The sequence below is a fragment of the Ceratotherium simum genome, chromosome 18, assembly GCF_057802395.1.
Source record: "Ceratotherium simum simum isolate JZ-2026a chromosome 18, ASM5780239v1, whole genome shotgun sequence".
NCBI lineage: Eukaryota > Metazoa > Chordata > Mammalia > Perissodactyla > Rhinocerotidae > Ceratotherium > Ceratotherium simum.
In genome coordinates, this window is record NC_141917.1 from 56,831,723 (window position 1) to 56,852,219 (window position 20,497).

The 20,497-nt window shown below is 53.9% G+C and overlaps 2 protein-coding genes across 9 annotated transcripts; one reads left to right on the top strand and one right to left on the bottom strand.

The window, feature by feature from the left end:
* The first annotated feature begins 1,867 nt into the window (after positions 1 to 1,867).
* On the top strand, positions 1,868 to 7,193 carry RAB3A (RAB3A, member RAS oncogene family). Its single transcript, XM_014781740.2, has 5 exons — positions 1,868 to 1,974; positions 3,106 to 3,333; positions 4,394 to 4,512; positions 5,393 to 5,517; positions 6,375 to 7,193. The coding sequence occupies exons 2-5, from the start codon at positions 3,106 to 3,108 to the stop codon at positions 6,563 to 6,565; spliced, it is 663 nt and encodes a 220-aa protein (XP_014637226.1). The 5' UTR covers positions 1,868 to 1,974; the 3' UTR covers positions 6,566 to 7,193.
* Positions 7,194 to 7,244: 51 nt separating this feature from the next.
* On the bottom strand, positions 7,245 to 10,623 carry MPV17L2 (MPV17 mitochondrial inner membrane protein like 2). 8 transcript variants are annotated; one of them, XM_087443522.1, is made up of 5 exons: positions 9,964 to 10,611; positions 9,159 to 9,304; positions 8,366 to 8,442; positions 8,084 to 8,212; positions 7,245 to 7,500 (listed from the first exon to the last, which is right to left on the bottom strand). In XM_087443522.1, exons 1-5 carry the CDS (start codon positions 10,323 to 10,325, stop codon positions 7,252 to 7,254), a joined length of 963 nt encoding a protein of 320 aa, XP_087299648.1. In that variant the 5' UTR covers positions 10,326 to 10,611; the 3' UTR covers positions 7,245 to 7,251. The 8 variants fall into 8 exon arrangements, 5 of the variants coding, with proteins under 5 accessions (XP_087299648.1, XP_087299651.1, XP_087299649.1 ...); XR_015555134.1 differs by having other exon boundaries at positions 7,354 to 7,500; positions 8,325 to 8,442; positions 9,964 to 10,622; XM_087443523.1 differs by lacking the exon at positions 7,245 to 7,500 and adding an exon at positions 7,542 to 7,787 and having other exon boundaries at positions 9,964 to 10,612.
* Positions 10,624 to 20,497: the final 9,874 nt, after the last annotated feature.

Genomic DNA, 20,497 nt, shown 5'->3' on the forward strand with positions numbered 1-20,497 from the left:
CTCCCCCACCCCCACCCTGGCGCTCAACCATCCCTAATTCCAGAGCCGAATGCTGATTCTTAACAACATAGGCCTTCCATTATTTTTGTTTTAAAATACAAAGTCGTCTGTGCAGAAGCTGGTGCACGTTGTTGTGGGCTTTCTCCCCATGAGAAAAAACGAGTAGGGACTTCCGAGCGCCATCCGCGTACAAAGCCCGAGGAAGCCTGCATTAGGGCGGTCGGGGAGCTGAGCGGCCTCGCACGACCTCACCGCCAAGGGGCCGCGGCCGGGGCGGACCAGCCGCGCTTGGGGCCCCACCCAGAGCGGGGACTCCACTGCCGGTCTCTGCGTGGGGGGAGACTGTGGTGGATTTACTTTCATCTATTTTTTATGTCATTTTCCCAATTCTTTGCGGTGGGTTCGTGGTACTTCGATAGTCCAAGTGGGGGAGAAGGACAACGTTAGCCTTAGAAAAAATAGATTTCCCAAATGCAAGCGGAGCGGGAGCGACGTCCCTGCGCTTCCAGGGCGCTGGGGGCGGGGGCGGCCTCGAGGCGAGAAGTTATTCTGGTCTCCCGGCGCCTCCGCAGCTGGAGAGCCTTCTATAACCAGGACGAGGCCCGGCCCCCGCCCCCCGCTCCATCCCTGCCTGCTGGGGAGGAATGGGGGCGGTCAGCATTCTCCTGGGGCCGCACCCCGCCCCTGCCGGGTCTGGGGACAGGAGTCGGGGGGCAGGGACCTAGGATGGGGGCCCGGGTCTCACTCTCCCGAGCCCCCCTCAATTCTAACTTTACCCCTTTAAGACTTGGGGGAATAAACGATGGAGCAACTCAGTCCCCAAAATCTCCATCTCTGAGTCTTGTTTCCCCAGGATGGAGGAGGGGTCTCTCCGTCCCGCCTTTGGACTCAGGATCTGGGGTGGGTACAGCACGTCCCATCCCGCGTCTTTATTGTTGGGTCTTTGAACCTCGCTCGGACCCTTCCTGTAACCGCAGGCTCTGGGGCTTTAGGGGACAGACCCTTTTCTGCCCTCCTTCCGCCTTTTCTTTGAATTTTTCTCTGGAAAATGGGGCGCACGGAGGGGAGGGGTTCCCGGAGCGCCCGCCAGCCCCTTCCTTTTTTCTGGGAACTGATGAGGAGGGGTGGCTCTCTGGACTCCTATTTCCTCTTGCTCCTTTTTTGTCTGAGAAACAGGGTGGAGCAGCTACCAGCCGGGCTCTCTTTGCGGGATTTACATCTCAGAAATTGGACGGGTCTCTCTTGACCTCTATTTACTCTTTTTGTTCTTTCGTACTTATTTGAACCCCATAAATAGGGGACATGGAGCATCTCTCGGACCTCTGTTCCTCTCTTTTGAAATTGGAAGTAGGGGGCTTTTAACGAGAGGTCACAGCACCTAAGCCCGGACGGCGGCCGCTGCAGTCCCTGACCGGAGGTGGGCGGGGGCGGGGAAGGGGAACGTGCCCTGAAGACCCACGCTCGGCCAAGGCCTCAACCTGTCGGCTCTTCAACCACTCAGAAGCCACCATTGGACAGGAGAAGAGAGTGACGACCTCTATTGGCTATTCAGTCCGTCGCTCAAGCACTGAAGCCAGTGAGAAGGCGCCGCACAGCCACGCCTCCGTAACACGAAAGAGAGGCGGAGCCGGCAGGCGATCCTCCCCGCCTGCACCGCCCCCGCCCGCTACTGGGTGCGCACGCTGGGCCCCGCCCCATTTGCATGTCCATCTGCGCGGGAGCCCCGCCCCCCAGCTCTGAGCGCGTCAGTGGGCCACATCGCTATGCGCGGCTCCGCCTCAGGATGGCGTCACGGCAACATCTGCATGTGAGGCCCCGCCCCGCTCTTTGCAGGACGTCACCGCGGACTGCAGGGGCCTGAGCCGCCGCCGCCGCCGCTGCCGCGCAGCCCCACATCAGAGCACGGGGCCCCGTCACCGCCGCTAACAAAAAGTCGCCGCCGCTGGGGTCGCCACTGCATCGGTGCAGGGCAAGGTGAGCTCCCGGGCGGCCCGGTTCGCTTCGCTTCGAGCACCTACATAACCTTCATTTGACTGATGGGCTGGCGGGGGTGGGGGAAGAGGTTGGCGAGGGTTAAATGGCGGGGAAGGATGCGGCGGTCGCGGGTCTGGGAGAGGTAGGGCCCCGGCTTCCCCTACCTGCCGGATCCTCACCACTCCCACCCCCCCACCCCCGGCTCTGCGGCGGAGGGGGAGGGGAGGCGAATGCCTTGCGGGAAGCTGTGCGCGCGGGAGGCTCTGTGCGTGCGCGTGCGCGTGGTGTGCACACGCGTGTGCGCGTCCGCCTGTGCCGGCGGGTCTGTGTGTACCCTTGTTTGTGTGCCAGGGCATGCTCGTGTGACCCCGTGGGGGTCCGACCCAAGTGTGTGCGTGCTGCACGCGTGTGGAGGGAGACGCGTGGACTGTGCGTGTGCGTGCACGGCCGGGTGCCTACGTGCACGAGGATGCGTGCCCGTGTGGGTAACGTCTACACGCCTGCATGGGTGGAGGGCGCCGTGCGCACGGTGGGTTTGCACATTTGTGTATGCATTTAGGTGTGCAGACAGGTGCCTGCGTCTCTGTCCTGTGCACCGACTGTGTCCGACGCTCATATGTGCACTCGCATGTGCGGGTGAGTGTGTGCCCTGACGTGTGCACACCCCGCCCCTGTCACGTGATGCAGCCTCTTCAGCCGGAGCTCTCCCAGCCTGGGAGTCTGGGGGAAGGAGGGCTGCTGACGCGCGTCCCCGCGGGACTGTACACGAGTGTGCACGTGTGCCCGCGTGGCTGTGTTCTGAGGAACATGTATGATTGATGGGGGGCGGGGCCGGCCGCAGTCACCCGTCTCTGCGCGGTAGGGTTTAGGGTTACAGCCCGACCTGGGCTCAGGTCTGCTGGAGGGGGCTGCAGGGGTGTCCCCATCCCCGTCGCTCTGAGCTTCTCCCCTGAAACCTCTCGCCTTTCAAGGTCACTGCACGCCCGCCCTCTGCGGTGGGTCCCACCGTAGGTCCTGGGGCTCCTGATGGGCTCTCTGGAGCTCTGGGGTTCTCTCCGTCCTGTGCCTGGGCCTGGGCGGTTGGGGATGGAGGGAGACCCCTCACGCCCGCCTACGCCCCCGCACCCCCAGATGGCGTCCGCCACAGACTCGCGCTACGGGCAGAAGGAGTCCTCGGACCAGAACTTCGACTACATGTTCAAGATCCTCATCATCGGCAACAGCAGCGTGGGCAAGACGTCTTTCCTCTTCCGCTACGCGGACGACTCCTTCACCCCCGCCTTCGTCAGCACCGTGGGCATCGACTTCAAGGTCAAGACCATCTACCGCAACGACAAGAGGATCAAGCTGCAGATCTGGGTGGGTCCGGCCGGGGGTTCCTGGCTCCGTCAGTCTGGCTCCCCGGAAAAGCGGCCCCAGCTTGACCTATCTCTTTGCTGTCTGCATTCATCCATGCACGTGCTAGGCATTTATTAGGCACTTACTGTGTACCACGGGCTAGAGACATAGAAGAGAGTGCATCTGTTCTCCCATCTGCGCCTAATTGGTGCTCTCCAGGGGTAGGGCAGGAGCAAATCCTTCGTCCTTTCCTACCCTTCCTTGGGAGCATCACTTGGCCTGGTGCCTCAGTTTCCCCATCTTCAAGTTCTTTCATGTGAGTCTGTGTGAAGTTTTACTGAAGCTTGGCTCCCAGCCTCATCCCCAGGGTTCCCTGGCCTGAGGGAGCCCATTAAATCCTGTCACAACCATCCCTTCTCTGCCCGCAGCCCTCTCCTGGCCCAGCAGGCCCGCTTGGGCTGTCCCTGCCCCTCCCCCGTCTGCTCCCTGCCTCTCCTCAGCTCCTCACCGTCCCTCAAACATGCTGGCACAGCCCAGCTTCAGGGCCTGTGACAGGCCGTGCCCTCCACCTGGACAGTCTTCCCCCAGGCCCACACAGCCCTTCCTTACCTCCGCCGGGATTTTCAGCCGCGCCCCAGCCCACACTGCCCATCCTCGCTCGGCTCTATCTTCCTCCGCAGCCCTTACCCCTCTCCAAAGATGGATCTGTTTTCTTCCTTTGCACGTGTTTGCTGTCTTTCCTGCACTGGGATGTCGGTTCCACAAGGGCAGGGATTTCCGTCCATTTTGTTATCAGCTGTGTCCTCAGTGCCCAGTGCCGAGTGTGGCACTGGTCAGCGCCCAGTGTATGTGAGTTGAATGAATGCGGGAACGATTCTGCAGGTAACAGACTCTGTAGGATGATGGAGCACCACGTTCTTGGCGCAAGGGCTGCTCACTTTCCCTGACCCACTGTGCCTCTGGGCGAGCCCCTGCTCCTCTCTGGCCCTCTTGGGGGCTGGACTGGACGATCTCAGAGCTCATTTCTACTCTGAGGAGCTTACATGTGGGTCCTCTCTGACCTCCTGCTCTTCTTCCCCAGGACACAGCAGGGCAAGAGCGGTACCGGACCATCACCACAGCCTACTACCGGGGCGCCATGGGCTTCATCCTCATGTACGACATCACCAACGAGGAGTCTTTCAATGCTGTGCAGGACTGGTGAGCACACCCCCATCCCCGCTCAGACCATCTTCTTCTTCTTTTTTTTTTTTTGTGAGGAAGATCAGCCCTGAGCTAACATCTGCCAATCCTCCTCTTTTTTGGCTGAGGAAGACTGGCCCTGGGCTAACATGACCATCTTCCTCCACTTTTTATGGGACGCTGCCACAGCATGGCTTGACAAGTGGTGCGTCGGTACGTGCCCGGGATCCAAACCGGCGAACCCCGGGCCGCTGCAGTGGAGCGCGCACACTTAACTGCTTGCGCCACCGGGCGGACCCCGCAGACCATCTTCTAAGCCAGGCTTGGTGCACAGCCTGGGGCACAGGCCAAGATGAGGGAGCCCCAGCCCCCCTGGCAGGAATGTAAATGACAATATTGGGGGTCCCAGCCCTGCTGTCAATCTATACTTATTAAAACAGGGTGGCACCAGCTCAAAATAATGAGAAGAAAGGATTTCAGGTAGAAAATGAAACTGTAAACATATAGGAAAAAAAATATGGGGGGTGGACAGAAAACATAAGGATGGTTTGCACAGGCCAGAGGATATAAACAGTTATATTTGTTGTCCAGCAGTAATGGTAAATTTTAGGAAAATTTGTGAATTTGCAGAGGAGGGAAAAATTCCTCTCTCTGGGGGGCAGGGATCTGGGAAGGGTGGGAGAGGCTGTTAAAGAGGCATTTCCACAATCAGGGGCCCGCTCGAGCAGACACCAGGAGAGAGGAGAGTGCTCCCGGCCAGACAAAGGCTGCGAGGAGGCATGGCGCCAGCCACGGTCGGGGTAGCGGGGAGGTGGGGGCTGGAGGGCTGAGCGAGGGGCAGACGAGGCAGGAGGGTGGAGCTGGGACCCTCCAAGGCCTAACCCTCACGTCACCCCAGGTCAACCCAGATCAAGACCTACTCGTGGGACAATGCCCAGGTGCTGCTGGTGGGGAACAAGTGTGACATGGAGGACGAGCGGGTGGTGTCATCAGAACGCGGCCGGCAGCTGGCTGACCACCTGGGTGAGTGCCCAGCAGGGCTGGACACCTACAGGCTAGAAAAGGGAGACAGGCCCTGCAGGGAGGGGACACCCCCCGCCCCACAGCAAAGCCAGGACAGGGCCTGGGTTCGAATCTAGACAATTCACTTCCTGCAAACTGGCCTTGATCCAGGAGCCATCTGAGGTAGATCTGGGTGGCTTCGTAGGAGTTCACTATGCAGAAGTTACTGATTCATTCTGAAACCTTCACGGCCTAGCCTCGTGCTGGGAGTTGCTGGGCCCCCAAGAGGCCTCCAGTCTTGTGGGGTAGAGGGAGGGACTTGGACTGGGAGAGCCAGGCTCTGCCTGCTGTAGATATGACTTCCTGGGGGAGGTGGGGCACTGCATCTGGTGCTTGAAGAAAGGGTGGTCTTTCAGGCAGAGGAAACAGCTTAGGCAAAGGCCAGAGGTGGGAAACATCCTGTGTGTTTTGGCAAATAATTTTACACGGCTGGAATACGAGGGATCACTTGGAGGAAATGTGGCCTGAACCACATGCTGAGGGCAATAGGGAACCATGGAGTGTGTGTGAGCAAGGGAGGGCACGGCTGGATGTGAGTGTAGGTGCTGCCAGGGCCAATGCATGGGGCTAGGATGGAGGGTGAGAGCAGGGAAGTGGGTCTTGCCAGAGCCCTGAAGACAATGAAAAGGGCACAGTTTTAGGTAGAGAAAGAAGTGCAGGAAATACAGGGCTGACCCAGTCCAATGTTGCTTCCTCACGGGACTTGTCAGTGCCTTCATCGTGCAGTCGGCACTGGGAATCTCCGGTTGTTTCCTGGCCTCAGAGCTCTCTGCGAGTGGGAGTACCAGGGCCCTCACCCTTCCTGTCTGTGACCGCAGGGTTCGAGTTCTTTGAGGCAAGTGCCAAGGACAACATTAATGTCAAGCAGACCTTTGAGCGCCTGGTGGACGTCATCTGCGAGAAGATGTCCGAGTCGTTGGACACGGCCGACCCCGCGGTCACCGGCACCAAGCAGGGCCCCCAGCTCACGGACCAGCAGGCGCCCCCACACCAGGACTGCGCCTGCTGAGACCTGCCCTGCGCCCCACCCTCCCGGGGTCTGACCCGGCCCCCACCGACGGCGGTGTGAGACCCCTGCCCCAGCGTGGCCCGTCACCTTATTTATTATCGTAGCTATTTATTTATTTATTGGAGATGTCCCCCAGGGGCTCGGGCGCCCCACCCACCCATGCCCCACCCTGTACATACACCCCTGTCCCCACTCTGCCATGGCGTGTCGTGGCCCTGTGAACTCACCGCTCACTCTCCTCTCGAGACCCCAACTTTTTTTTAATTTACCCCCATCAACAGTTATAGGTTTTGAAGAGGGGGGCAGATGACACCCCAGGGCAGGCTGATTGGGTGATGGGAGGTGGCCAGGCCTGCCAGCCCCTTGGCTGTGACCCAGTAGGCAGAGGCCGCTGTGGGCATCTCATCGTGGACCACGGGTGGGTCAAAGCTAGGCAACCGCCTGCCTGGCTCCTGGACCCCAGTTTTACCTTTTTTTGGAGGGGGGGTGCTGCTGTGTGGGTACTCACCACCCTGGGACCCCCCCCCACCAGACCTGTTCTGATGTCATGAGTGTCAAATGTGACCCCCCACCCCCCCAGGAGATGTCATGACAACACTACACACCCCCAATAAAGCGAATGGACGACGCCGTGTCTCTACGAGCGCCGGCCCAGCGCTGGCTGTGGTCACCCACAAGGTTTTCAGTCACAGAGAGAATTTAATAGAATCTCCACAGTCCGTGACAGAGGAGGAGACCGCAGGCTGCCTGGCCCTGCCTATGGCCCCAGAGCCCGCGAGCGACTCCAGGCAGGCTCTGCTGAGGGGACAGGTCACTTCCCCACCTGGGACCCAGGGCGTGGGGGAGCCCATAGCAGTATTGAGGGGTTGGGGCTTGGGACTGGCTGGGGCGCCATGCTGAGCATGGGACATCTCCGTCACTGGTCGCTGAGGCTCCTGGTGAGAAGGGTGGAGATGACTCCATCTTCATGGTTGTGTTCCAGATGGGGAAACTGAGGCCGGGTAGTGGGCAACCCAGCCAGGGGCCCAGGGATTGGGGTGAGGCTGGACTCAGCCCAGGACCCTGACTTGGCCTGCTGTGGGGCCCGGTCCCCTTCCTGCCCAGGCGGATGGTCAGCTGGGGGTCAGTCTTGCCCTGTCTGGCATCCGGTCGGGGAGTGGGGCAGCTCAGCCTGCATGGTGCCCAGGGCCCCGCAGCCTGGGGGCGCCTGGGGGCCCAGGGTCTGTCTGCACAAGAGGGTGTGGTCAAACACCCCATTAGGCCCCTCCTCACCCAGCCCTCCTCCATCTGTCCCAGGGCTGGCGTCAGCCTCCCTGGACAGAGGTGGCAGGGACCCAAGGTCACATCACAGCAGAGCTAGGCTCAGTCTGAACCCTCTTGGCCGTCAGCTCCCTGTCTGCCCACCGTGGGGTGCGGGTGTCGTGGGCACAGGAGGCCCTCACCCTGGAGGATGGTTGTACTGCCCTCGTGTGGCCCCTGAGGAGTCCCCTGGGGGCCTGGGCCGCCCACCGCGCTCACCCGGTACTTCAGGTAGGAGAGGTATGTGTCCCAGCCCAGCGTCAGGCCGTTGATGTAGGTGACTCGGAACGGGGCAGGCACGAAGAGGAAGTTCACCAGCTGCGCAGCGGGCCACACGCACCAGTCGGCCTGCGGGGCGGGGCGGAGTGAGGTGAGGGGCGGGGGCCTGGAGGGACCTGGGCGTGGCCAGTGGTTGCGGGGTCGGGGCTAGCGCGCGGGCGTGGCCTGCGGGCACGCCCACCTTGTAGAATTCCCAGAACTTGTCCCCGCGGGCACGCCCACCTTGTAGAATTCCCAGAACTTGTCCCGCAGCTCCTGGCAGCTCTCATCCAGGGTCTGGCCCTCCAGGCAGCCAAGGCCTGGGAAGGAAACCAAGAAATGAGGATGTCAGAGGCTGCGGAGTCCCGATGACGGCGCGGCGGGACAGGACCTCTGAAGGACGGAGTGTCCCAGGCCGAGGAACCAGGATGCTCAGAAGCCTTGATGGGGGAAAGGCGGCCCAGCAGGGTGGCCGGTGTGGGGACACGACACAGAACAAGTGGTCCCAGTGAGGGAGAGAGGTTCTAAACAGTTGCTCCAAAGGAAGGCGACACCCTTCCCGAAGCTAGGCTGCTTCACTACCTGCCCTTCATCCATGCAGAACCGAGCCTGGGGGTGGGGAACGAGCCAAGCGCGGGGCTCACTGCGCCCCATCAAACCCAGCAATCGTCCTGGCCCCAGCAACTCTTCCTTCAGCCTTAGGGCCTTTCCATGGGCTGTTCCTCCCGCCTGCTGGCTCCTTCTTCAAGTCTCGGCTGAGTGTCCTCTTCTTTGGGAAGCCCTCCCAACCACTGCCCAAGACAGCCCCATGAGACACTGTCCTCGCCCCTTCTACACTTTCCACCATTGTCTGTGATTCTGCCACTCACGCCCGCCCCCACCGGGTCTATCCGGTCACCACTGTGACCTGGCGCCCAGTCCAGGGCCACCCACACAGGAGACACATCTGAAGTGCACCTCAACACTCTTAACACAAAGCTGGCTCTGCCCCTCCTGACCTACGAGGGGCCAAGCCCAAGCGCAGAGGGCTCCTTACCCAAGAAGTACCAGACGCCCAGCAGGGGAGAGGCCACCAGCTGGTCCACGAGGACCTTCCTGAGGACGTTGGGGAGGCCGCGGAGGCCGGACGCGGGGAGCAGGCGGTCCAGCCAGAGGTACCAGTAGTGCAGGAAGGGGCCCATGCTGCAGCCCACCGCAAACATGCTCGCTGAGGGCGCCCGAAGAGTCAGGGGCGTCAGGCGGGCAAACCCCCAATCCACTCCCTCCCTGGCTCAGACCTGGGTAAGCCTGACCCCGCCAGGGGCTCCTCTCAGATCTTCTTACCTCCTTCCCTCACCACCCTGCGGGGGGGGGGTTCTACCATGACCCCTTCCCAAAGGAGGAAACTGAGGCACAGCGGGTAAGGAAGTGTGAGACGAGCACGCGACCCCAGGCTGGCCGGTCCAGGGCGCTGTCCAGGGCGCTGCGCCCTTGACAACAGGGAAGCCAGGGGAGCGGACGAGGGGGCCCAGGGAAGCGGACCCGGGGGGTGGTTGGGTGGGATGGAGACCCCCGAGTGGGAGGGAATGGATAGAGGATGGAATGAGAGGGTTGGAGACCCCCGAGCGGAGGGGACCGAGACAGGGTGAGGTGGGGTGGGATGGAGACCCCTGAGCGGGAGGGGACCGAGACCCGGGGAGGGGCTATCACGCTCTAGGGTGCACGTGGAGGTCAAGGGTCCTGCCGGGAACTGAGGCCACGGGTCAGGGGTCACGGTTGGCGGGCCCGGCTGAGGTCTCCGAATCTGAGGTCGGGGTCAAAGGTCCTCCGGCGTCAAAGGCCAGCAGCGCCGGTCTCCTCACCTGAGCGCCGGGGGTCGAACTTCTGGCCGGGCCGGGCGCGGATCTCCCAGGACTGGCGCGCGCCGTCCCCGGCTGCCATGAGAGTGCCGCAGCCCAGCGTGTTGGTGACGAGCAGCGCACGGCCTTGGAACAGGGGCTGCCCCGCGGCCCAGAGGCCACGCAGCCAGCGCCAGCCGCCGGCCGCCATCGCCCGCCGGGGCGCAGGAACCAGGGCGCCGGCCGCCCCGCCCATGCCGGCCAATCGCACGCTGTCTTCGCGGTCTGCATGCCCGCCGCCAGCCGCGCCGGCCAATCGCTGACCGCTCGACGTTCCACTTGGCCCGCCCCGAGCGGAATTCGCCAATAAAAGACCGGCATCCCATCCCCGGGCCCGTCGCCGAGCGAGGCAGCACGCCGCGCCTTACGCGCCGGCCGTCGACGCGCAGCCCTGGGGGCCCCGCCCTCTCCACGCCGGCCAACGGGCAACCGTCCGCTCTCTTAGCCGCCAACCCCGGACGGCGCTGGCCAATCGCAGACCACGTTCCGCCGGCAAATCACTGGCTCTCGTCCGCCCCGTGTTGAGATGGCCAGTCTCGACAGTTACCGCGCTCTCTCGAGCTGGCCTCCAGATTTCCAGATCCTCCCGGAATTGCTGAGAAGGGGTCTGGCCTGTAGCCATGACAGCGGCCCGAGCGGAAGTCCGGTCCGGCGAAGACTTACGAGGGTGGGGGCGGGGCTCCAGTTCTGCTGCGCGCGCAGCCCACTTGGAGCCTGGTTTCGACGTTGACCTTGGTCCTGACTTTAGCTGGGTGTGAGACCTCAGTTCCAGAATAATAATAATTATTAAAACGTTAGACACTGTTCCGGGCACATTACGTGCATTAAGTCATTTCACAGCAACTTTGTGCTGCTGCAGGAACAATTATATCTTCATTTTACCTCCTGAGTTCCTGGAGGAGAAAATGTGAATTTTTTTTTTTTTAAAGATTTTATTTATTTATTTTTTCCCCCCAAAGCCCCAGTAGATAGTTGTGTGTCACAGCTGCACATCCTTCTAGTTGCTGTATGTGGGACGCGGCCTCAGCATGGCCAGAGAAGCAGCACGTCGGTGCGAGCCCGGGATCCGAACCCGGGTCGCCAGCAGTGGAGCACGCTCACTTAACCACCAAGCCACGGGGCCGGCCCGAAAATGTGAATTTCAACGGAAATCTGTGCATTACCTACGGGAGCACGGTATCGCAAACTATGGCCCGTGGGCCAAATCCTGTCACTGCCTGTTTTTGTGAGTCTCATGACCTAAGCATGTTTCTTACATATTTTAAAAGGTCGGGGGCGGGGTGGTGGTGGTGGAAATAAGAATAATATTCTGTGACGTGAAAATTGTGTGAAATTCAAATATCAGTAGGCATAAATAAACCTTTGCTGGAACACAGCCATGCCCATTTGTTTCCGTGTTGTCTACTCCCTCACTGCAATGAGTAGCTGCAACAAAGACTGTATGACCTGCAAAAACTAAACTGTTTACTATATAGTCCTTTACAAAAAAAAAATTGCCCTGTATTACTAATTTAGAGTTTTAGGGTTTTCTAATTCTGATTCTATGGGAGATGTTTTATAAACTCTCTAGTTACAACTGATAACAAAAAATAATTTTTGGCTGTAGACATGCAAGTGAATTCTGCCAGAGGGAGGGACACTCCCCCCCCCCCATTATTTTTGCCTTAATTTGCACATTCTTTTTTTTGAGGAAGAGTGGCTCTGAGCTAACACCTGTTGCCAATCCTCCTCTTTTTGCTTGAGGAGGATTGGCCCTGAGCTAATCTTCCTCTATTTGGTATGTGGGATGCCGCCACACCATGGCTTGATGAGTGGCGCAGGTCTGTGCCCAGCATGCACACCTGCGAAGCCCTGGCCACTGAAGCGGAGCACGTGGACTTAACCACTACTCCCCCTGGCTGGCCCTCTGTACGTTCATTTTAGCATTCCTGATTTGTCTGCTGTTTTGGTCTCCTTTGAAATGGTTTTAACACCTGGCCAGTTCTCCTCGTGAAAGAGTTAACAATGATCTTTAACGCGTGCTCATGTTTACATCTGTATGAGGGTTATGATTGGACCTTTGTTTGGAAAATTATCCTTCCGCATTTCCTATTGCTGTCCAGCACCTCAGCCTGGGGTTCCAGGCTCCAGACTCTACTTCATCTGGGTGGAAAAGCTTCAAAATGGTTAAAAGGGGAGCAAGTTAAATTATAATTCACGAGGCCGGCCCTGTGGCTTAGCGGTTAAGCGTGTGCACTCCGCTGCTGGCGGCCCGGGATCGGATCCCGGGCGCGCACCAATGCACCGCTTCTCTGGCCATGCTGAGGCCGCGTCCCACATACAGCAACTAGAAGAATGTGCAGCTATGGCGTGCAGCTGTCTACTGGAGCTTTGGAGGGAAAAAATAAATAAATAAAATCTTTAAAAAAAAAATTATAATTCACGAGACAGAGTCAGGTAAACTTTGTCAACAGACAAGTGCATTTCATGGTGGCCAAAGCCCTGGCAACTCCAAAGGGGTAAGAGAATTTTACTGGTTCTCTGTTTTTCTCATTTTTGTTTTCTCTCTGTAAACTTGTGCCTTGTTTTTGATGCTTTTGTTACTGCACAAAGGGCCAGATCTACTCACGGCAAGACAAAAGCAAATCGTCAAGAGGCAAGATGGTGGCAGGGAAAGGGCATTTTATTAAGTGATAAGCTAGCAAATTGGAAGATGGGAGGAGTAGTGTCCTAAAGAACATCTTAAGGGGGCACAGAATCTTGAAGCAGTTATATAGGCCAGTGGGTTACCGGGGAGGGGGTTAGGAATGTTGAGCCTCCGGTGTTACAGATGGGAGTGGCCACACCAGATAGACTCTCTGTCTGGGGGTCATCACTTTCCTAAGGAACTCAAAAGAACAAAGTTATCATCTTATCACAGCTGGAAGGTACATGCACAAGCAGGGGTCATAAAATCCACAGAGCAGTTAGATCTCCTGGAGGGTGCAGATCCAGCTGTGTTAGTGTGTCAGAGGTCATTCAAACTTACAATAGGGCTTGTTTTCTACGACATGGCTTCCCTCATGTCAACCTTGTGTTGAGCTGGTATCAATTTTATGATGGATAATGTCACCAGCATTGGTGGCATCAGGGATTGGGCATTTGGCTTTATAGTCGGACCATTTGGCAATCTCTGTTGATGGGTTACTGGTTGCTGGCTCAGAGACAATGGAGGATCAATTAAGAATTTAGTGCCCACCTGGGGGTAGGGGGATGGGTGAAATAGGTGAAGGGGATTAAGAGGTACAAAATTCCAGTTATAAAACAAATAAGTCACAGGGATGTAATGTACAGCATAGAGAATATAGTCAATAATATTGTAAGAGCTTTGCATACTGACAGATGGTAACTAGACTTTCCATGATGATTATTTCGTAATGTAAATAATGTTGAATCACTATGTTGTACACCTGAAACTAATATAATATTGAATGTCAACTGTACTTCAATAAGAAATAAAAAAAATGAATTTATTGCCCACCAGGAAGAACAGCTTTTGATATCCGGACCTGTGATTTTGTGCATTTCTGTTGAAGGAGTTTAAGACGTGCCACCCCAAAATATGCCGCTGTGAAAATTAACAAAAGAAACCTTAACTAAATCGGAGGCCAGAAGGCTTGCTTGTTTGGGGAGGTCTCACACCCTATCACACACAGCCAATTACACCAAACAGGAAGAGATGGACCTTTGTATTCCTGACAGGAAGTAAAACTGCTTTACTACTGAAGGAAGATTTCTGTCCCCACCTGGCAACAGCCCAGCCAATGAGAAATGCTGCAGCTCAGCCAATGAGAAGCATCACAGCTCAGCCAATGAGAAACGCTGCAGCTCTGAACTGCTACTTCCCCCCAATGGATTTTCATTTAGAACAGCCCCGCCCTACTCCCGTGTTTCTCTATAAAAGCAGCTCCCCTTCTTTCTTTTCGGAGTTTGCCTATGGTTTGCCATAGTGGGAGAGTCCAGCATTGCATTTCTCTTAGCTGTTCCTGAATAAACTCATTTTGAGAGGAAATAACAGGCAAATTTGCTTTTAAGTTGACACTGCTCTGGCAGGTTGATTTTGAGGTCAAGGCACTTGAAAAACAGCAAGATGCAAAGGAGCACGCTGACCTTCCGTTTTCTTCCTGAAAGTGGGAGATAAAATTCGCATGGGAAAGATGCCCTCCCTGTACCAGGAGGGAGAAATACTCTTAGCACCAAAGATGAGGAGTTGAGGCGGAGAGAAATCTGTACAGACCTCCTTAGAATAACCCTTATCTTACTTCGGTCTCCCCATATATTTTAATTACTTTTCCACAGTTAGCACTCTTTGTTCAACCTAGTAAATAAGCACTTAGGCCTAATCACTAATTTGGGTCTCCATTTTTCTTGTGGGAGCTCTCCTGTACATGTAAATAGAGTTTGTATGCTTTTCTCCTGTCAGCCTGCCTTGTGTGAATCTCATCTGGAGACCCTAGGAAGGTGAAGGAACCTTTCACCTCCCCCTGTTTCTGGTGACGAGGGTGGGCTCGCACTGGCTGAAACACTGCTGGCTGCGGCGTCTGCAGCTGAGAGACCCCGGGACCTGACTACGCCGGCAGAAGGTAAAAACTCCTGCCTTGTCAGGCTCCCAGATCTCTGTCTGCATTGCCCAGTTGAGAGAGGATGGTAAAAATTTCTCCTTTTCATTTTCTTTCTGGGTTCAGATTGGCAAGAGAAAAGCATTTGTAAGGATTAGTTCTTTGGATTGTAGCTCCTGTGAATCTGGTCTTAGGTACCCATTGTGGATCCTTCCGTCCCAGCGACCGCTCCTGCTTTCCTGTTTGTCTCCTTTTGTGTGCTGAGAGCTTGGCTTGGCTTTCTGTCTGCTGGGGCGCACAGACGCGCAGGTGACCACCTGTCAGGTTAGGAGCCCCGAGAATATGTAGATGGCCAGACGGAAATGTGGGCTGCACCCCATTTATGGCCGGGGGCCTATTGACTACTGTTGGCAGCTCTTGGGGGCATCGTCTGAGTCTTTCCTTCTTTTTTTTTTAAAGATTTTTTATTTATTTTATTTTTTCCCCCCAAAGCCCCAGTAGATAGTTGTATGTCATAGCTGCACATCCTTCTAGTTGCTGTATGTGGGACTTGGCCTCAGGATGGACGGAGAAGTGGTGCCTCGATGCGCACCCGGGATCCGAACCCGGGCCACCAGCATTGCAGCACGCGCACTTAACCACCAAGCCACAGGGCCGGCCCAGAGTCTTTCCTTCTTTTGGCTTTCTTTGGGAGTGGCTCCGGGTCCTGAGAGGGCTGCGTCTTTTCACTCTCTTTGAGGACACCTCTTGCATCCATGTTAAGTCATAAAAGGCTGATTGGTTTTGGTTTTGAATCACTCGGAATAGATATACTTTCGGTTAAAAAAAGAAAAGAAAGGAGTTCAATACTGCCAGGAAAATCGACTGTTTGTCCACGCTGAAACCTGACAATAAGATATTTGAAACGATTTTTTTTTTTTAAAAGGAACTCTATGGTCAGAAATTGGCCTAACTGAAGGCTGATAGTCAGAGCCTGGACCTTCAGGAACTATTTTCAAGGCCTTCTCTCCTAAGCTAAAATGGAACTATGTACTCAGAGGGCTATTTGGAAACAAACTGGCAAGTGAAAAATCTTAAAAGTCTTCTTTGCCAATATTAGTAACTTGTTCCATCTGTCAGATGGATCCGACTATTTTTTTTCTTAACTAATGAGTTTTGTATTCTTATACCTGCATTATGGCTAAAATTTAAAAATAAAACCTTTAAGATCTCTGTTGGCATCTGTCTCTATGCTTATGTGTGTCTATATATGTATGTAATATTTTTCTACCTCCAGAAGGTATTACTAAAAATTAGCTTGTAAAAGAGCTCTATTTAATTGGCGTTTTTAAAAAAAGTGCTTATATAAATTAAGATTAGTCAAACAAGCTTGTTATCTCTACTAGACGTTTAAGATGATAAAACTACAAATTCAACCTAAGAACAAAACAGACAATAAAAGTGAAGGGCTTGATGTATAGCAAACTCAATAGTAAACAAAAAACAAACAAAAAAAGAGAGAAAGTCATACACTGAACTTTTTAGTTTCTTTGCTTCTGTGACTTTTGATACCTGCCTGATTTGTCGACAAGAAAAATAACTTAAGATGATGCTATTTAATGACTCATGAAATTTTCGTGAGTAATCTAAGCATAATTGTTAAAAACAAGTAAGTTAAACAAACATAAGTGGGATAAAAGTTTATAAGTGAACTTTTCAACAATAATTACGTTTTATAATATGTCTGCTTAAAAATAGTTTTAAAATGGCGGGCGGCCGGGGGGCGGAGCGGTTAAGTGCGCGCGCTCAGCTGCTGCGGCCAGGGGTTCGCAGGTTTGGACCCCGGGTGCCGACCAACGCACCGCTCGTCAGACCACGCTGTGGGGCGCCCCATGTACAGTGGAGGCAGATGGGCACAGATGTTAGCTCAGAGCCGGTCTTCCTCAGCAAAAGGAGGAGGATTGGCGTGGATGTTAGCTCAGGGCTGATCTTCCTCACACACAAAAAAATAGTTTTAAAAGCTTTTTGAATACTGGAAGCATTAAAGTTACACTAAGGTTAAATGATGGATGTTCATTGACTATCTAGATCATTTACAAATAAGATAAAATACTGAAATATTAATTACTAAACATAAGGTTATCTCCTTGGCTTCTTAATTTTTACATAGAGACTAAAGATATTTAGGTTAGTCAACATGTCCTTTGCCACATTGAAAAACTGCTATAAGGAAGCGTGTGTCTCTAGAAACTGTGAAATGGTGTGTTCATAAATTTTCTAATTTACTACAGAATGTTGGGATGTATTTGACATAAATGTTGGTCTGTCTACAGTTTACAATTGGTTGCTTCCTAGTTTTCACCAGAAATTAGGGTTATGAATTACAATAAATATAAGTAAATGAAACTATTATGAATAATAAGGGTACAGAAAAGACTCTTACACAAAGTATGCCAGGAAAATAAGATGTGTTTTTTATTTTTATTTTTTTGGCGAAGAAGATTGTCCCTGAGCTAACATCCGTGCCCATCTTCCTCTATTTTGTATGTGGGATGCTGCCACAGCATGGCTTGAGGAGCGGTGTGTAGGTCCTTGCCCGGGACCCTAACCTGAGAACCCCGGGCTGCCAAAGTGGAGCATGTGAACTTAACTGCTCTCCCACCCGGCCGGCCCCAAGATGTGTTTTTGGCAGGAAAAGCATGAAGTGTGAAGGATGCATTCTTGTGAAGAGGAAAGGAGAGTAATTTTGTCCTAGTTTAAGGGTATTTAAAGACTGTTTCAAAATAAGAAAAACATGACAACAACCTAAATGGATATAGAAAGTTGGAGAGGGAGAAAGCAAGAGAGAAAATCTTATCTTATGTGGTCAAGCTGGCAAAAATTAAATGGATTTGTTATAAGAGCTTTAACAATGAGCTTTAATATCAATAGTGTGCCTGTGCAAAACTAGAATTTGATTTTCTTCCTCTGTTAAAGGACACAATTATCTTAAATTATTGTAAAATATTTTTCTTTACCTGTTAAGTAATTCACATAGAAAACAAAAGATTCTGTGTTTTATCAAAGTGTTGTCTCTATCACGTCTTTAAATATGTAGGAAAACTGAGTCTTCTCAATATTAAAAGAACTAAGGTGTTTTTTTTTCAACTATGTAATTTACTGTATTTGCCTTTAAAATCTTTCATTGTCCCTTTAGTGAAATGGGTAACTAAGTATTGTTTCATAGTAATCTGTCATCCTATTTAATCAAGCGTTCAAATCTTTGACATTTTTTGACTAACTTCCCAAAATCAAATTCTAAATTTTACCTGCCCTACCCCGTGTTTCCTCTTGACCTGTGGCTGAAGTTTTAGAATTGAAGCGGTAACCTCTGTGTCTGCGTGTTTGTCTGTAACTCAGAAAGGCCTTCACTTCCCACCGAGTGAGTGAGTGTGCGGAGCGTCTGCATCAGCAGCTGTGAAGGGCGGGCTCGGGGGCGACAATCCGCGCGCTTGCTCACCGAGCTGTGCACCTGCCGGGGGGGTGGGCGGGCCTTGCAAATTTGATGGACTGTGAATATGCTGTTACGCTATATTCCAGAAGGGATTCTGCAGGCATGATCACCGAGTCGTGTCATGAAGGGGGACTGGCAGTGCCCTCACGGTCATGACACGCTGCTGTCCTCACTTTCTTGCGGGTGCACTGCCTGGGGTCGGGCGACACAGCTCGGTGTTATCAGTCATGATGCCAGTTGTTCGCTAAAATGCTAACCTGGCCGGGATCCCACCAAGTTGCCTTTAGTCATCACCTGTCCTTGGTCTCCTCTGGTCTGTGACACCTGCTTGGGGTTTCCTTGTTTTTCACGACCTTGATAGGTTGAACAGCACCGGTCAGGTATTTTGTAGACTGCCCCTCAGTCGGGGGTTGGGTGAGGTCAGACTTGGGTTCCTGTCTCGGGGGGAGCCCGCAGGGTGGAGGGTCCTCTCTGTGTGTCTCGGGGGCCCGTAACACACCTGTGACTTGCAGTGGTGCCGCGCACCAGTCCGCGGTTCTGGTGCTGTGCTGGCATCTCTACTCCACAGCGAGTGGTGATGTCACTTGTCCTCTTTGGAATCGAGTTACACGTCCAGTCCACTCTGCAGGCAGGCGGAGGGAAGCTGCCCTCCTGGAAGAGAGACCTGCGTGTGCGGTTTCACCCGCCGGTTTCAAGAGACCAAGTTTGACTCCTGAGAGCCAATGCTGCCCAAGGCCTCGCAGGAAACCCGGCCGGTACCTGGCTGGCAGGTTGGTCTTACAGGTCGAGCCTGGCTGACCGAGATCCTGTGACATTCTGGGGACATCAAGAAGAGAGGAATTTACCAAAAGGCATGAATACTGCCGGTGAAACCTGGGGGAATTTCTCCCAGTGCAGTTAGTCGATGATAGAGGCTTTTAAAGTCCAACCTGCGATTCCTTACAGAAGATTCCAGCAAAGCAAACTGAACACCAGCTGCACTGTGTCAATAATTAGGGCAAGTCCAATGAGACCTGCCAAGGAAGGTCTTTGAGGTGATTTTTAACAGAAGGGAGAACTCAAATACTGACCCATAAAATAGGAGGAAATCCTGTCGTTTGTGACGACACGGGTGAACCTGGAGGACACTGCGCTCAGTGAACTAAACCAGATGAAGACAGAGACCGGATGCTCTCACTTGTGTGTGGAATCTGGAAAAGTCACGCTGGTAGAAACAGAAGAACGTGGCTGCCTGGGGCCGAGGGGCGGGGAATGGAGACACGTGGGAGGGGCACAGATTCCCTGGCCACGAGCCCTGCTGCGGCTCTGGCTTTCGCGCACAGCGTGGCGGCCGGCGGGCTGGCGCCCTGTTGTGAACGGACAGCTGCGAAGCCATCGGGGCTGCAGCCTCTCGCCACACACAGAGGCGACCACGTGAGGGGACGGAGGGGTCAACTCCCTGCATGGTGGTCCTCAGGTCACAAAGTGACTATATCTGATCATCACATTGCACACCTTCAATATGTGCAGTTTCGTCAATTACACCTCAATAAAGCTGGCGGACCCCCCAACATCTTTCGTCTTTTGCTGAAGATGGTGTTTAAGGTGGTGGCTTAGGCCATTTTGGGGCATTTTACTCAGTTTTCCTGGGTATCTCACATGTATACAGGAGGTACATGTTCGTAAACTCTGTTTTTCTCGTTAATCTGTCTTGTATTACAGGGGTGTCGACACAAATAATCCATAATCAATCTATAAATCAAAATTGAGGTGACTTTATTATGGCCAGATCTGAGGACTGAAGGAAGTGGAGGGAACCCAAGAAGTGGGGTGTACAGGGTGGTTACTTACCGTCTCAGAACAAAGAGCATGTGTCACATATGATGGAAATGTCCCTTTACTGCTGTCACGAGATGCTTAGCAGGCACAGCAGGCTGGCGGTCAGCAGGTCAGTGGTCACAAGGGGAGCCCAGCAGGTCAGTGACTAGTCCTTAGTTCCCAGGAGGAGATGCTGATCCTTAAGGAAATGCCAATATGGGGGAAGCCACATCCCTATCCTCAAGGGCATCCGTCTTGTCTTTGGCACACAGTAAATGCCTAAAGCAGACGTGCAACGCATGCCCCACAGGCCACGTCAGGCCCTTTCAGAAAAACAAGGTCAGGCCGAATTAGTTTTCAACCGAATGGCTTCCTCACATACTCCAATGTATCCTATTGCTTGTCATTTATCCATCAGGGGGTCTCAGCCACAGAACCTAGCAGGGTAGACGGAAAATAACTTTTCCTCTCCTCCAACTGTCATCAGTAACCCTTGTGGCTGCTGAGCATTTGAACGTGGTTAATCTGAGCTGAGATGTGCTGTCATGTCAAATACACACCAGTGAAGACTTAGTATGAAAAAAGAACATACACGATCTCACTGAGATTTCTCATATCAATCACATGTTGAAATGATAATGTACCAGATATA

Coding starts and splice junctions, on each gene's coding strand:
- RAB3A (XM_014781740.2), top strand. CDS start 3,106: ATGGCGTCCGCCACAGACTCGCGCTACGGGCAGAAGGAGTCCTCGGAC. Junction 4,513..5,392: donor TTCAATGCTGTGCAGGACTG/GTGAGCACACCC, acceptor ACGTCACCCCAG/GTCAACCCAGATCAAGACCT. Junction 5,518..6,374: donor GCAGCTGGCTGACCACCTGG/GTGAGTGCCCAG, acceptor CTGTGACCGCAG/GGTTCGAGTTCTTTGAGGCA.
- MPV17L2 (XM_087443522.1), bottom strand. CDS start 10,325: ATGGGATGCCGGTCTTTTATTGGCGAATTCCGCTCGGGGCGGGCCAAG. Junction 9,305..9,963: donor GTTCGACCCCCGGCGCTCAG/GTGAGGAGACCG, acceptor GGTGGGCTGCAG/CATGGGCCCCTTCCTGCACT. Junction 8,443..9,158: donor GGGCGTCTGGTACTTCTTGG/GTAAGGAGCCCT, acceptor TTTCCTTCCCAG/GCCTTGGCTGCCTGGAGGGC.